Source organism: Leptodactylus fuscus, chromosome 7, assembly GCF_031893055.1.
Source record: "Leptodactylus fuscus isolate aLepFus1 chromosome 7, aLepFus1.hap2, whole genome shotgun sequence".
In the NCBI taxonomy this organism is placed as follows: Eukaryota; Metazoa; Chordata; class Amphibia; order Anura; family Leptodactylidae; genus Leptodactylus; species Leptodactylus fuscus.
Window position 1 is genome coordinate 50,706,733 of NC_134271.1, and position 15,443 is coordinate 50,722,175.

General features: G+C 39.4%; 1 protein-coding gene across 1 annotated transcript in view; it reads left to right on the forward strand.

Annotated features, from left to right (window-relative positions):
- NLRC5 (NLR family CARD domain containing 5) overlaps positions 1-15,443 on the forward strand; it is a 95,335-nt gene that overhangs the window by 60,188 nt on the left and 19,704 nt on the right. The window contains exons 30-38 of the mRNA XM_075281856.1: positions 2,458-2,493; positions 3,381-3,464; positions 8,900-8,983; positions 10,384-10,467; positions 11,047-11,130; positions 11,932-12,021; positions 12,310-12,393; positions 13,707-13,790; positions 15,319-15,402. Coding sequence (XP_075137957.1) covers positions 2,458-2,493; positions 3,381-3,464; positions 8,900-8,983; positions 10,384-10,467; positions 11,047-11,130; positions 11,932-12,021; positions 12,310-12,393; positions 13,707-13,790; positions 15,319-15,402 — 714 coding nt within the window. The remainder of the gene's footprint in view (positions 1-2,457; positions 2,494-3,380; positions 3,465-8,899; positions 8,984-10,383; positions 10,468-11,046; positions 11,131-11,931; positions 12,022-12,309; positions 12,394-13,706; positions 13,791-15,318; positions 15,403-15,443) is intronic.

The following is a 15,443-nucleotide window of genomic DNA, read 5'->3' on the forward strand; positions in this document are numbered from 1 at the left end:
ATTCCAGGAGACCCACAGATTACCCTAACAACACTAAGGTGGATTAAACTCCTTAGCACTCGTAACCATCACTATCAAGAATTCACTGTAGGGATGAGTTAGGGGGCCCCAGACAAAAGATTGCACAAGGGTCCACAAGCCTTTAGTTACGCGTCAGCGTGCGGTGCAGATCTTACAGCAGGGATGGTGCGTGCCTAAGCAGACAGTGCCAGTGAACAGCAGAGCGCTGGGGAAAGGTGCGTATTTTTGAGGATTTTATCTTCTCCCTTCTTCCTCCTCTACATTTTGTCAAAATCCTAGATAACCCTTTTAAAGGGCTTACAGGGAGAATATTAAAGCTTACCAATAAGGTTCTTCCTTAAATTTACAATGTCCCCAATTTCCCACTTATATGTATTCCCCTCTCTATTAAAATGCCCAATATTCGTAAGAAAAAAACATGATCCCCTGATGCCGCTGTTCACTGTAAAGCACCTGGAAGTCTGAGTTCTGTCTTAGGGCAGCTCGTCGGCCACAGACCTGAAGTGGCTTGTGGCTTACCAACCACTTGCTAGTAGAGCAGGAAGCAAGACGCCAATGTAGTTGATGTCTCGCCTCAGACAAGGGCCTCTTACACACCTGTATACTGCTAGAAAAACCTGTGATTGTTTATTGTGTCTGGCATAAACCTTATGTTATGTTACTATAAATACAAAGATTTCCTTCTTAATTCCCATTTGTTCCATCTTATTACTACTGTGAATCCTATTAATATTATAAATGTGAAAGTTTGTGGGTTTGTGTGTTTGGATGTTTGCATGTTCGGATGTTTGTTCCTCAATCACGCAAAAACCGCTCGACCAATTTGGCTGAAATTTTCCACAAACATAGTTAATACACCCGATTAAACAATAGGCTACTTTTCGTCACAATAGCGCACATACGTTTTTCCCAGGACCCCCACAAACCTCAAACTCACATCACTATCTCTGCAATCTTACACACTTTGGACCATAGCAAGCCACAAAATTCATATTGCCCTCTACAGCCTAGCCCCTAACCCCACACAATCACATATACATATACTTTACCACTTTGCCCCTCACCTTAACGATACTCCAGGAGGCGCGCTTTAACGCTCCGGAGCAGCCATGTTTGCCGACCCCCACCGCTCTGACAATCCGTGACACCGCCCACCCATGTCAATACCCCTAGGGGGTCTAATAAATGCAAAAAAAAAAAGTTTAAAAAAAGTAAAAACAAATATAAAAAAATAAATAAAAAGGATTAAAAATTCAAATCACCCCCCTTTCCCTAGAACACATATAAAAGTAGTTAAAAACTGTGAAACCCATACATGTTAGGTATCCCCGTGTCCGAAATCGCCCGCTCTACAAAGTTATACAAATATTTTTCCTGTTCAGTAAACGCCGTAGCGGGAAAAATGGTCACAAGTGCCAAACTGCCGTTTTTTCACTGTTTTAATTCTGATAAAAATTTGAATAAAAAGTGATCAAAGCAATAACATTTCCCGAAAATGGTAGAACTACAAAGTAGACCCGGTCTCGCAAAAAAAGACGCCCTATGCATCTCCGTACAGGCACGTATAAAAAAGTTACGGCTGTCGGAATATGGCGACTTTTCAAAAAAAAATTTTTTAACACACTTTTGGATTTTTTTTAAGGGGTCAAAATGTAAATAAAACCGTATAAATTTGGTATCCCCGGAATCGTAACGAAACACAGAATACAGGGGACATGTCATTTTGGTTGCACAGTGAACGCCGTAAAACCAAAGCCCGTAAGAAAGTCGCAGATATGCATTTTTTCTTCAAATCCACCCCATTCTGAATTTTTTCCCTGCTTCCCAGTACATTATATAGAATAATTAATGGTGGCATCATGAAGAAAAATTTGTCCCGCAAAAATTAAGACCTCATATGGCTCTGGGAGCGGAGAAATAAAAAAGTTATGGGGTTTAGAAGGAGGGGAGTCAAAAACGAAAATCAAAAAATGCCATCGGCGGGAAAGGGTTAACTTCAAATACCTCTGGCCCAAAGTCACTATGTAAAGTTTCTCACAACACTGTATAGCAGCTCTAATACAAATTACATCCAACACAAAAGTCTCACGTATTCTCTGAATTACAGCAAAAACAAGATACACAGTTACATTTTATATCCCATCCCTTATACACAGTACGAAAACCTTACCCGCGCCTGTATATACCCACTGCTACAATCACTGCAGACGAAGTCGCGGGTACCAGCTAGTATAATATAAAGAGTCATGCACCTTGTCTCTCAGAGATATATTTATGGTATAAAGAAAATTTGGAATTTATACAAAGGTGTGAATTGAGTTCAAAGTAACCACAGTATGACTTTTTGTGAGTTGTGTAGTTGTGTGTGGAAAAATGTTCTATATTTGTTTCCATTTTACCTTTCTTATTGTCTTTCCTTTTAATTCTGGATTTCAGCATTGCTGCAGGTTTTCAGGCTCTCAAATTATTAAGGTAAGAATTGGTTATATTATAGATCGAGATGGGTGAATCTGTTTGTACTGGGCCAGGTGTGACCCAAATATATCAACTTGTTTTTATGAAACTGAACAAATAGAGATTCGTCTTGGGCAAAATAAAACGGCCACTACATTATACTCTGGCATCTCTTCAGACCCCAGAGTAGAATAGATGGCCAAGAGAGGCGAAAAAAATATATTCATACGTTTCCTTACTTCACCGTATCCGGCTCCCTTCTGTGATGTCATCAGCGCGGTTTCACCGCTGAGGCCTGTGATTGGACCTCAGCAGTGACATAAGCAGACCGGTCGTCATTTTATTTTTCACGTTATAATGGATTATAATACACAATGCCCATACAATGATCGCTTTGCCCTGTATTCACACATACATTGTTCATGGCCATGTGTGGGATGTATTTTTTATTTTTTTTTAATGGTTGTCACATTTCTATATTGAAATCAATGAATATGAATGGGGCTACTGGTGTGACCTGTTTTTGATGGTTTGTTTTAATGGACTGTCAAAATATTGGACATGTCCTATATTTGCCATTTTCAGGGATCTCTCAACAGACTCAAAACTATAAAGGATCTGTGAAAACGTGTGCCCCATGGATGCAAAATGGCTGTGTAGAATGTCTAATTTACATGCCCATTTTGCACATCATTCATCTAAATACATTGTTACATTAAGAAACAAAGGAAACAATTTAAAAACACATTGAAGACTCCAATGCTCCTTAATCCATACTAAAATGAAATAGTTTTCTTAGTCCACCGACTATAAGCTAAAAATATGTGAGAGCTGTAGAAATCTATTCCATATTATGCATAAGTCATATTATCAGATCTTGTGTCACAAATGTGTTTGTGCTTCAGGATGAATGAATGCAGACTGGGAATGGATGACTTGAAGTCTCTAGATCCTGTGATTAACCACGGCACAAGTCTTACTGAGCTAAGGTAAGAGAAATCCTTATGTTGAAGACACAATCTCAGAAGTCTCAGAAAGATGGGTGTCACCCAAAGATAACCTTTATGAGTTACTAAGTCATCCTGGAAGGTCATACTGGTATGGATCAGTCTGGAAAGGAAATGGAAGTCACTACCAAACACCATATACAATAATAATATTAGATGACTGTCTATATACTATATATCATTTACTGTTCTTGTATTATTTATTGTAGATTCAGAATTAGAACCTCATAATATATATAGGGTGAAAGCTATACAACTGGTCTATCTTCACACAATACCCCGTTGTTGGATAAATATATACATGAAAGAATGTATTTGACATTGTTCAACAATACTTTTCTATATAGCTATGTGCACACAGTCATAGTACGCCATTACTAGGACGGCTTTGTTCCCTCTTCAGTACATCACCAGCATCTTTTCCAATACAGTAAAACTCCTGGAAGCTGGTTTTATTACACAGATAAAAACACAACTGAATCACAAAGGAGGGAATTTGACATCCCCTTTTGCTGACAGTGAATTGGGGGAACATTCTTGGTTTTATCCATAAGCTGACACTACTCATGCAGGTACAAGACATACTCAGAGCTCTCTGTTGTACCATATCATGCACCTGTGCATGGGACAGATTAATGTATGAGGAGCCACTAGGGGAAAGCTGATAATGTCGGATACCTCTGCAGGGGCATTTGATAGTGTGATTGGTCCCTGAGGGGTCCCTGAGGGGCATTATATTGTATGGGACCACTAAGGAGGCATTATACTGTATGAGGGCCACTAAGGGGTATTATACCATGTGGAAGCCACTGACGGGGCATTATAAATTGTGCAGGTAAGATATTTATGAAGGGCGATGATGGGGAGGCCCATTTATGAAACCTGTGCACTGGGCTCAACAATTTGTTAAAGCGGTGCTGCAACTACCAAAAGGGGAGACTACGTGTTTTCTGTGTACTTTTTGCACATTAAATTTAGTGTTAAAACAGTATGCAATGAACTCACAACTTCAAAACACTATAAATAAGGCATGCTGTGGTTTTAGTCCCTGCTGTGTTTTTAGTCCCTGTGGTGGTTTTAGTCCCTTCTATCCCAACTATCCAAAATTACCATTATTTATCCCATATGGTGGACACTGTAAAAAAAATATACTGCAATGAGCATAATGATATATTTGGGTCACCCTGCTTTCCCCAAAAAGTAACAATAAAAAGTGATCAAAAAGCTATACATAACAATAATAAGTACAACTTACCCAGCAAATAAAGAGCTATGATAAATATCCATCAACAAAACAGTAAAACAGTTAGGGCCAGTTCACACGGAGTTAACGCACTCGCATTCTGGCATGTATACACGTGTTGGAATGTGAGCACTCAAAACAGATCCCATTCATTTCAATGGGTCATTACGGGCGTATAACGCTCGTAATTTTGCGCTCGCAATTTTGCGGCCACAGAATTGCGCATGCAAAATTATGCGCATTATACGCCTGTAACAACACATTGAAATGAATGGGATCTGTTTTGAGCGCCCACATTCTGACACGTGTATACGTGCCAGAATGCGAACGTGTTAACTCCGTGTGAACTGGCCCTTATAGGTGTGAGAATATATTGCAGTACGAAAAGCATTTTGAAAAAGTGACGTTTTATTTGTAAAAGTAGTAAAACATAATAAATATGGTATTGTCGTAATCATAATGACCTGCCAGACAAAGCTGCCATGTCTTTTTTAATGCAGAGTGAACAAAGTAAAAACAAAATTCAAAAACTTATGATAGAGTTTTGGGGGGAGGGGGTTTAGCATGGACTCCCAAAAAAAGTGAATAAAACCTAATCAAAGCATTATATTACCCCTAGGTCTTCCCCTGGCAGGCGTTTTAGATGTTGGGTCTACGCATTGGCTAGAATCATTACTATTACTGCTGCCACCACCCTCTTCCTCTAATGTCAACTTGTCACCCTAACCCGTTTGCCATGTCCTACCTGCAAAAAAATAATTTTCAACAATGTCATTATCTTCCCCACTTTTTTTCTGACTTATCATAGCCATGGAATTCTTGCACATGCTCATAATTTCGGCCTCCAGATTTCCCTCTAATGGCCCTATCAGCACAACTACCAGTACCATAACCCCTGCCACTACTACCTCCATCATCATCAGTCATGCCTTCCTCTTCCACCTCTGCCTCTTCTACTTCCAAAAACACTGACTGTTCTCATCCAACTAATTAAAAAGAGGAGGAAGACTCAGACTAGGAGAAAAGTCAGGTGGCACATCACTACTAGGAATCTGTGTCATTGAAGATGAAGAAGACATGCTTGACAGTCCAGAAAGGCCCTGCGGTAAATTAGGTGATATAACAGAGATGATGAAGGAAGCCTGACTCAATATTATTATTCTGTGTATATCTTTATTATTATGAGTACAAAAAAACTCTATTTTAATAAAATTAGCAAAGCACTAAAAGGGTGACCTGGTCAGTATAAGTGAGAGTATTAGGCTAAAATGTACTGTGTGATAATGCCAGTTCTCTGAATTGGTTAACAACAGTACTATTGCAAAAAAAAACCTCTTAAGAAAATAAGATTTTGCATTAAAGAGTACAACACCCTGCTTAAACCAGTTTTTTTTTTGTTTGGTTGTTTTTTTTTTGCTATGATAACAGCACAGGTATTGGTTTACAAAAATCGCTATGATAAACCTTTAGGAAAATGAGCTTTTGTACTAAAGACTACAACACACTGCAGGAGTCAGTGCCACGATAACACTCAGAGCTTTTTATACCTTGGATAACAAAAAACACTATTGCCTTAAAAAAAAAAAAAAAAAAAAAAAAACTTATGAAAAATTTTCTAAATTGTGCTCCATAAACACTAAAACACATTGCATAAAGTTAGCTTTTTTTTTTTTTTTTGCATGATAATGAAACTTTGTATGCATTGGTTAAAATTTGAAAAAAAAATGCCCCAAAAAACCTTAAAAAGAGATTTTGCACTATAGACTACAACGCACCATGTCAGTCAGCTTGTTTTTTTGCTCTGATAGTAGGACTGTTTATCTATTGGTTAACAAAAACACTATTGCCAAAAAAAACTTCACAAAATTAGATTTTGCACTAAAATAACTGACTTTGTCAGTAAAAACCATGCAAGTCATTCTGTGCTCTGATGCAAAAAAAATAAAATTGGATTATTGGAAATGAAAGGGTGAACTGTCCATGTCATCATCATCTCAGCATCATGGCTGCGCGGTTACACACAGTACTGTCAGGAGAGGCGTTCCCAGCTAGACTGTCAGGAACACACTTCTGACAGTGGGCAGAGATCAGTAATGGCACCGATAGCTCTTCCACCGGGGGTACATAATGGTAAAGCCGATAGTACACTGAATTCAGCGCGCTGTCGGCTTTCTAGCGGTATATAAAACCGCATATGCCCCAGGGCATGAAAGGTCCTCTTTAACACAGTGAAAACTGCAGTCAAATTCTCCCTCCTCCTACTCCTATGATTTTTCTGTCTAATTAAATAAATCTAACTAAACTATACTCCACTAGTCTACCTCCTATGATTCTGTAGTCCTATGGCAATGTTGGTATTGTTTTCCCACTAGCAATAACAAAAATTGCTTTGGATCATGCAGTGATGATACCACATCTGTCCCTTAGCTTTTAAGTATCACAAAATGGTCATGTTATTCCTGCCCACATGACCTTATGTTCTGTATGAGACATTAGCACTGTAACCTCTGCACCTACCACCTACCAGAATTGGCTGAGAGACTGTCAGGTGATACCAGAAGCTCGCCTAGGTCACAGAGACCTTGTGATCCTCTGTCTCTTCTGTAGTTTAACTGCATTTTACATGTCGGACAGGCCTATTTTATTTCCCCCGGGACGAATTGCAAAGGTTACCATTTTGTCAAAAAACTAAATGTTTTTAAAACTTCAGGTTGAATCTGGTTTGTTCCAAATCAGTCTACTCATCTCTATTCATTACATAAACTCAGGTGGATTCAATCTTGCAAAGCTCATTGAAATGAATGGTGAAAAAAAAAGTGACATGGTTTTTGACACTTTTTCTTATATATTTTTTTAAAGCTTTTCCCCCTGCTTTTCAATGTTTGAAAGTCAGGCGGGGCTTTGCATGGCAGAATCCACTTGAAGAATCGTCATGATACCTTTGTGTCCAAATAGCTGAAAAAATCTGAAATAAATGGGAGAATTGGGAGGCAGATTTTGGGTTGGATTCTATGTAAGAAATTGACCTAAAGAACATACCAGTAGGGTACTTATTCGACATAAGGTAGTCCATGACATGGTACTTTCCTTCACAGTGTACTTAATTCCATCACAAGGTATTTATTTCTACATAAGGAACCTATTCTGTAACACAGTACTTTTTCCTTCACAAGGAGCTTATTCCATCACAAAGTACTTATTCTTTCACAGGGTACTTATTCCTTTACAGAGTACTTATACCATCACAAGATACTTATTTCTTCATAAGGGATTTATTCTGTCACAAAGAGTACATTTTCTTTCAAAGACTTATACTTATTTCTTTACAGGGAACTAATTCCTTTACCAGATACTTACTCCTCCACAAAGTACTTATTTCTTCATAAGGGCTCGTTCACATCTGCGCCCGATCTCCGTTCTGCAGGTTTCCGTTTCCTGCAAAAAACAGAGGCAGGAGACGGAAACCTGCAGGACTATTTCTCACCCATTCATAGGACTCTGTGTCCGATTTAAAAAAAAAAAAAAACGGTTTTGCACCAGAGAGCATAAAACACCTCTGCTCACGGCTGGACCTAGTCTGACAGCTTTCCGTCTTCTACATGCAGAAGATGGAAAGCTGAGAACGGATTGCCGAACGCTAGTGTGAACCCAGCGTCAGTTGCATATTCCATCACAGGGTACATACTTCATCTCAAGGTACTTATTCCTTCACAGGGAACTTATTCCTTTATAGGGTACTTATTCTATCACAAGATACTTATTCCTGTACAAGGAAGATAACACATACGTATCACAAGATACTTATTCCTCCAATAGTTTAATGGTTTGTATGTAGATAACAAAAAATAGAAACCTATAGTTCTACTAATGTTCTTAAGCTGAGGCCCCACATTGTGGAAATGCAGCTTTTATTGTTGCGTTTTTTTTTTTTTACCAAAAGCCAGGACTGGATTAATCAGAAGGTAGAAGTATAAGATCTTCTTGTATATTTCCCATTCTCATAGTAGCCATTCTTGGCTTTGGTTCAAAAAACCACAACAAAAAAAGCTGAGTTTCTGCAATGTGGTGCCTGAGCCATAAAACCCTTCTAGTACAGACCCATGTTCTCCTGGCAGGATAGCTTTGTGTTCAGTTCTGTTTAAAAGCGGGAATTGTTCCATTCTTGTTGTCACAGTTTTTCAAGAACCAACCTTGGTGATGCAGGAGTTGAAATTGTTTCCAGTTTCCTATCGTCACTTCCATCTCTGAAGATCCTTAAGTAGGTGACATATCTTCAGTTGTAGTCTGTAAAGTAATCATTTGTCTACCTTAGTACAGTTACGGATTTGCCACTTTTTATACACCAATTTATCACACAAGATAATGATAAAATCTCCTTATATTGATAAGATATATATGTAGTGCTCATTGTTCTTGTACGATAACTGTGGGGTGTGAAAACAAAGAGAGATTATAGATTCAGCCCACTGAGCTGTTGTGGGCTACATGGATGGAAATGGGGGCACCTCAGGTTTTGCCATCCATCCTTCTCATGGTGTAATCTTAAGAGCTCTGCCTCTCCAATATTAGCAAATAAAGGTGTAGGAAAACTGTTCTGCTGTCTGATGGGATTGTAAGACAAAAAAAAAAAAAATACTAGTCCAGTTTAGTCATGATGACAGTGGAATTATACTACTAAGAAGGGCGGTTCATTTTTGATTTTTCTAAGGGATCTATACACAAATTCTACAAATCTACACAACTCTACGTACATAGCAGTGGTCTATGGGGGCCATACTGTAGTTCTAAATGCCTGTCAGAGAACAACATTTTGGCAAGCTTCATTAGATGTCATATGGAGGCACAATATGGTGGTAGTAATGCAGATTTTGTTTGTACAGCTCTATAATACAAGGAGGAATATAGAAAGATGTGAGTCCTTCAAAATCCTTAGTGTCTTCTTCGTGGTTTCTGGGATACTATTACCCATTGTGTTGCTGATCGGATTCCTCTTTTCCTTAAACTCTTCCTGGATCTTCTCATAAAAACAGTTAGGGCTAAGTTAAAGAGGACCTTTCACCGATTTGGGCACAGGCAGTTCTATATACTGCTGGAAAGCCGACAGTGCGCTGAATTCAGCCCACTATCGGCTTTCCCGATCTGTGCCCTGGGTAAAGTGCTATCGGTCCCAGTACCGTAGCGCTTTACAGTCAGAAGGGCGTTTCTGACAGTCAGTCAGGTACGTCCTTCTCCAGAGCAGCGCCTATTGCGCTGTACAGTGTGAGCGGGAAGGAACGCCCCCTCCCTCTGCTCACAGTGCTCGTCCATAGACTAGTATTATCAGGAGGGGAGGGGGCGTTCCTCCCCGCTCCACTGTACAGTGCGATAGGCGCTGCTATGGAGAAGGACGTTCCTGACTGACTGTCAGAAACGCCCTTCTGACTGTAAAGAGCTACGGTACCGGGACCGATAGCGCTTTACCCAGGGCACAGATCAGGAATTCAGCTCACTGTCGGCTTTCCAGCAGTATATAGAACTGCCTGTGCCCAATCTGATGAAAGGTCCTCTTTAAGGTTCAGTGTGCTTGAAGAGACTTGAGTATGTTGAGTATGCCTCAATACCTACACTGAAAAACATCCATCAATATAAAGTATAACCTTCCTTCTCCTTCAATAACAGATTAGCCTCAGTAAACATGTACATTAACGGCTTGATCCACCTCACAGAAAGCCTGAAGCGCTGCATATCAATCCAAGATATTGAGTAAGTACTATTCACCCCTAGGCTCTTCATAAACCCTCTTCAGGGAGACAATGTCACTCTTCTTTCTTCTACCAAACCACATTAGCAATAAAAAATAAATCTATTTTATAATCTCCATACATGCAGTTGATAGCACCTATAGCTAGGCAGCCAATGGAACTTATATGAATATTACAACTACTCTTCTATTGCCCCAAAGATCTAGCAAAAGGCAATCCCTCTGGAGATGACTTTGGTTCCAATCACTTGCCATATATATTGTTGCAGCTTAATTCATGAACAACCCAGTATAGACATCTATATATGCAGTGTGTACAACCCTATCAGCAAAGGTTACAATGCAATTCCAAGTGTCTGTGCACTAGTTTTGTATAAAAGCTGTCTAGGATACACTCATATGACCATAAACAGTATTTACTTGTGGTTGTATGGTATATACATATTGTGGTGGGTTAGGGGTACATACTCATTACACAATATGGTACACTTTAAAAGAAAACTTTAAGACTATTTGTTCTGGAGTTTGTGTTATATACTGTACTGTAATTGGTTTTACTACTCATCATACGTATTTCTCAGTTTGTCCAATAATGCCATTGGCGAAAATGGAGCAAAATGTCTGACACATTTACTGACACAGAGGAGGAATCTCCACGCCATAAAGTAAGTATCATAGAAAGGGCCAATGATTATAATATTAAAAAGATCTACTGTAGATGCTTGAAGTGCCTTGTTTTTTCTCAGTCTTCTAGATACACTGGTCCAGTTTTGATATCCTACCCCTTCTGTCAATTATATTTAGTCTGTAAACTCTTATAGTGAAAAGGTACTTATTCTGGGGGCCTACCCAACAGCTTTCTGGTAATGGCTACGTCACAGCTCCTTCACTGAAATCTTGTATACGTGCTGACAACCCAACAACCAGCCCTGCTCAGTATTCTCAGTGCGTTGTCTTCTCCTATAGTACTGTGCATGCCCCATAGTACTCCACGCACGTGCAAGATTTTAGTGAGGGAGCTATGATACAGGCATAGCACACTGTGGCAAAGTGGCGCTACTCTACTGTACTAGAGCAAGCAGGCTTCTATTGGAAAGAACTTACATCACATGGTGACGGGCAGTGGTTCAACTAAAGTCTTGTGGGCCCTGGTGCAATCTTTTGTCTGGGGCCCCCTACCTCATCCCTACAGCGAATTCTTGTTAGTGATGGTTACGGGAGCTAAGGAGTTTAATCCACCTTAGTGTGGTTAGGATAATCTGTGGGTCTCCTTGGTTTATGGGCCAGATGGAAGCTGCAATCTCACTACTGATGCCAGTGCTTATGGGCCCCTAAGGCTCCTGGGCCCCGATGCGACTGCTTCCTCTGCACCCCCTCAAGTTATGCCCCTGGTCCTGGGCCCCTTTCCTTTCTTTAAATATGTTTAGGATGCCTGAAAATAACTGAATATCATGTCTGTTTTGTAGTGTGTGCGGCTGTGGCTTTTCAGCGACTTCAGAAGAAGGAAAACAGTTTATTGCCGAATTATCTATTTGTCCTGATCTTCAGGTGATAAAGTAAGAAAACAGATTAGGTTGGTCATACACATTAGATAAATTATTCACTGTTGACTGCCTGTGGATGTCTGCTATCTGGGAATGTAAGATCCAGGTATTCTTTATTTCATCATGGACACATTTTCTTCCCCATTATATGTTTACGATGAAACGTTATCTTATGACGTACGCTGACGTACATATATATATATATATATATATATATATATATGTAACACATTTATATGTATACATATGACATATGTATATGTCATACGTATATATGACTCTGTCTTCTCTTTTGGCCAGTTTGCAGCATATGTTACTGGATGATGACTCTTTCCTAGTTCTGTGCCAAGCACTTCCACAGATGTTATCCATAAAGGAACTAATGTAAGTATGTAAGCTGGTCATTCCTGTAAATTAATGGAATTATAAAGAAGAATTTTAATGATCGGTAAAAAATAAATAAATTGACTTTGGTAGTGACTACAATACAGCATTTTCTTCATTAGTTTTACATTTGAGACACACGGGGTTACACAATAGCAAATATTGGGTCCAACAGCGGAAGGAAGGCTAATGCCCAAACTGTTCTCCAAGACAGGAATCAGAACAGGGGTAATATGTAAAGCCAATTCGCTTTCTTTTTCTGTAAGATCGTTATGATGCATATCAATTGTAAATTTAGTAGTAAAACAATTAATGTGAAAATTCAGTGTGATGAAAGTTTAATCCGCAGTCACCTAGTAACTAGAGCAATTTTCTGTTTAGTTGGACAGTGTGTCTTATGGTCTGAGTGTATTACTGCAAACAATTATTTTAGTACCAGTTAGTGCTAAAATAATGTTGCCATTCATTGAACAAATATTGCCGCCATACAATGCCCACATAATACCTCCACACTGTGCTAATGTAGTTCTAATGTAAGGTGCAAATATAATATTGGCATAAACAATAACAGTGTATAGTTTTACAGCAGTGACTTCAAGATAAGGATACACATCTGATCCATTGAAGAAGTTATTTGTATGCTACAAATTATTTGAGCACCACTAGCATTTAACCGCAGGCTGCTAGTGTGAGTCTTTAGATCTGAGGTTAGGGCAGGACTTTCAGTCACCTGTCCTTCAGATCACCAGTGATGTAGCCACTTATCCCCTGTCCTGTGGATTGCCGACAAGTTTCCATAATGGTACAACCACTTTAATCTTTAGCATCTCCATGAACAGTCAGTGAAAATCCCAGTTTTGATTAATTTAGTGCAATATAGTGACGATTTTCCCCCAGTGAATCCACAGGTCCTAAAACATGATGGCTATAGCATTTAATAGATCTCAAACCATTTTATATTCCAAACCCAAAGCAAAATAAATCACTGACCTTCATATCACACTTGCTGTTATATCAAGATCAGCAATGATGTCACAATATGTTTTTCCTTCATATGGACACAAGTTATAAGAAAAAAGTTTTCATGTTATTTGCTCACTAATTACTATACACTAAAGACATAAACTCTAAGTAAAAGTGATCTTGATCTCCTTATCTAAGAGGGGGAATCTATATGGCTAAATCTCATTGGTCAGTTATCACATTGGGGTAACTTGTCTTATACCCTAAATGGGTAAAAAACCAAAACAAACAAAAGCTGTTGTTGTTCAGAGGAGACATGAAATCATTTGTTCTTCTATTATATTTTACAGGCTCGCCAACAACAAATTAACCGACAAAGGTGTTTGTTACTTGTGTGACAGTATCACCCATTGTACCACTATAGAGAGTATAGAGTAAGTCTGACTACACTGCGACACTATTACACTTCGACAGGTTATCAGGCACTAGACATTTCATAACTGGTTTTTTTTTTCTCAGAATTCCACTTTTATGCAGATGCAATCTAATATATATCAGTATATGTATGCTCAGATGAATTTGGAAATGATCTATGGTCTCATGAAGACCATGACTGACCACAGTTTTCCTTGTCAAAATCAGTTGTTTGCATGAGGGTGCCAAGAGCAGGACCAGAGCATGCACCTGATTTTGAAATGGAATGTCTCTGAGATACCTTTAAGGGGGTTATACGATGAAAATTACTTAGGATAGAAGATAAATTGCTGATTGGTGGGGGTCCAACTGCTGAGCCCCCCACTGATCCTGAGAACAGGGGGGGGGGGGGTATTCCAATTGAGAATATAGCCATGGTGGATGCAGATGCACTTTCACTCTATTAATTTCAATGGGAGTGCCAGAGATAATCTGGTGCCATACTTCAGCTATCTCTGTCAATCCCATTGAAATGAATGCAGTGGGAGCATGCTTATGTATGTCTTAGATGAAAAAATCGGTAGGTTGGGAAAGATCGACAGCAAACGACAGGTGTGACACTCGAGGTGGGCGCACGGTATATCAAAATCATAACAAGTAAGGGACCCATGTCAAGGTAACCCCGTACATGTTGTGAGAAGGGGCAATAAAAGAAAAGGAAAGGAAGAGGAAGACAAACAAGAATACAAGACATAAAGAGGAAGGGGGAAGACAGGAGACAAGTAGGAAGAGGGATAGGGCTTCACCTGAGAGTAGGCTAAACGCTAAGTAAAAGTGATCTTGCTCAATGGTTTATGATCTGCTTTTCTATGAGGGGTTCAAACAGGGTATTGAGGTCAGGAGATTTCCTGAACCACCACGCATGGCTGCCAAGGATTGTAAAATTTAGAGGAGTCAATGGAATCCTCTGCCACAATAGTCTCCATCCTTCATATGCGAAAGAACTCCTTGAGTCATTCAATCAGTGTGAGGGCCATGGAGCTATGCCAGTGCCTAGGAATTACTGTACTGGCATCTGTAAGGGAGTGCTACAGTAGGACACCCTTTACTCTTGACATCTTACCAGGAACATAATATAACAGAAGGGAGTGTGAGCTGGGGGGAGGGCACCTGGGATCAACCACTAACTTTAGAGTCGAAGATGGAGGACTAGAAGGGCTGGGTTGCCTCACATATCCACCAAATATGGAGAATAGTACCTACTAATGAAATAACAGAAAATGTTGTACTCAACCCCAAAATTACTGTGTCTGTCTTTGTTTCAGATGCTCTGAAACTCTGGCACTGACCACAGTTGTGACATGTTGACCTCACTGACATTGCTGCAGCCAGTGATTGGAAAGAAATCGGGGACAGCAGAAATACAAAAGTAGTTTGTAATGAGAGAGACATATAGGTCTTTAGATGCAGTTCTGTTATAGGTAATGTCTCATCCATGGTTTTGATCGGGTACTTGCAGAGGATTCTGATGCAGTTTTTGTTTTGCAGTTTGAGTTGCAATAGCATTGGAGATGTTAGTATGGAAAGACTTGTTGTGTGTTTATCGAGGTTAAAGAGCTTGAAGAAAATTAAGTAAGTTCTGTTCCTTTTATATACAAAAATGTAAAGAGGTT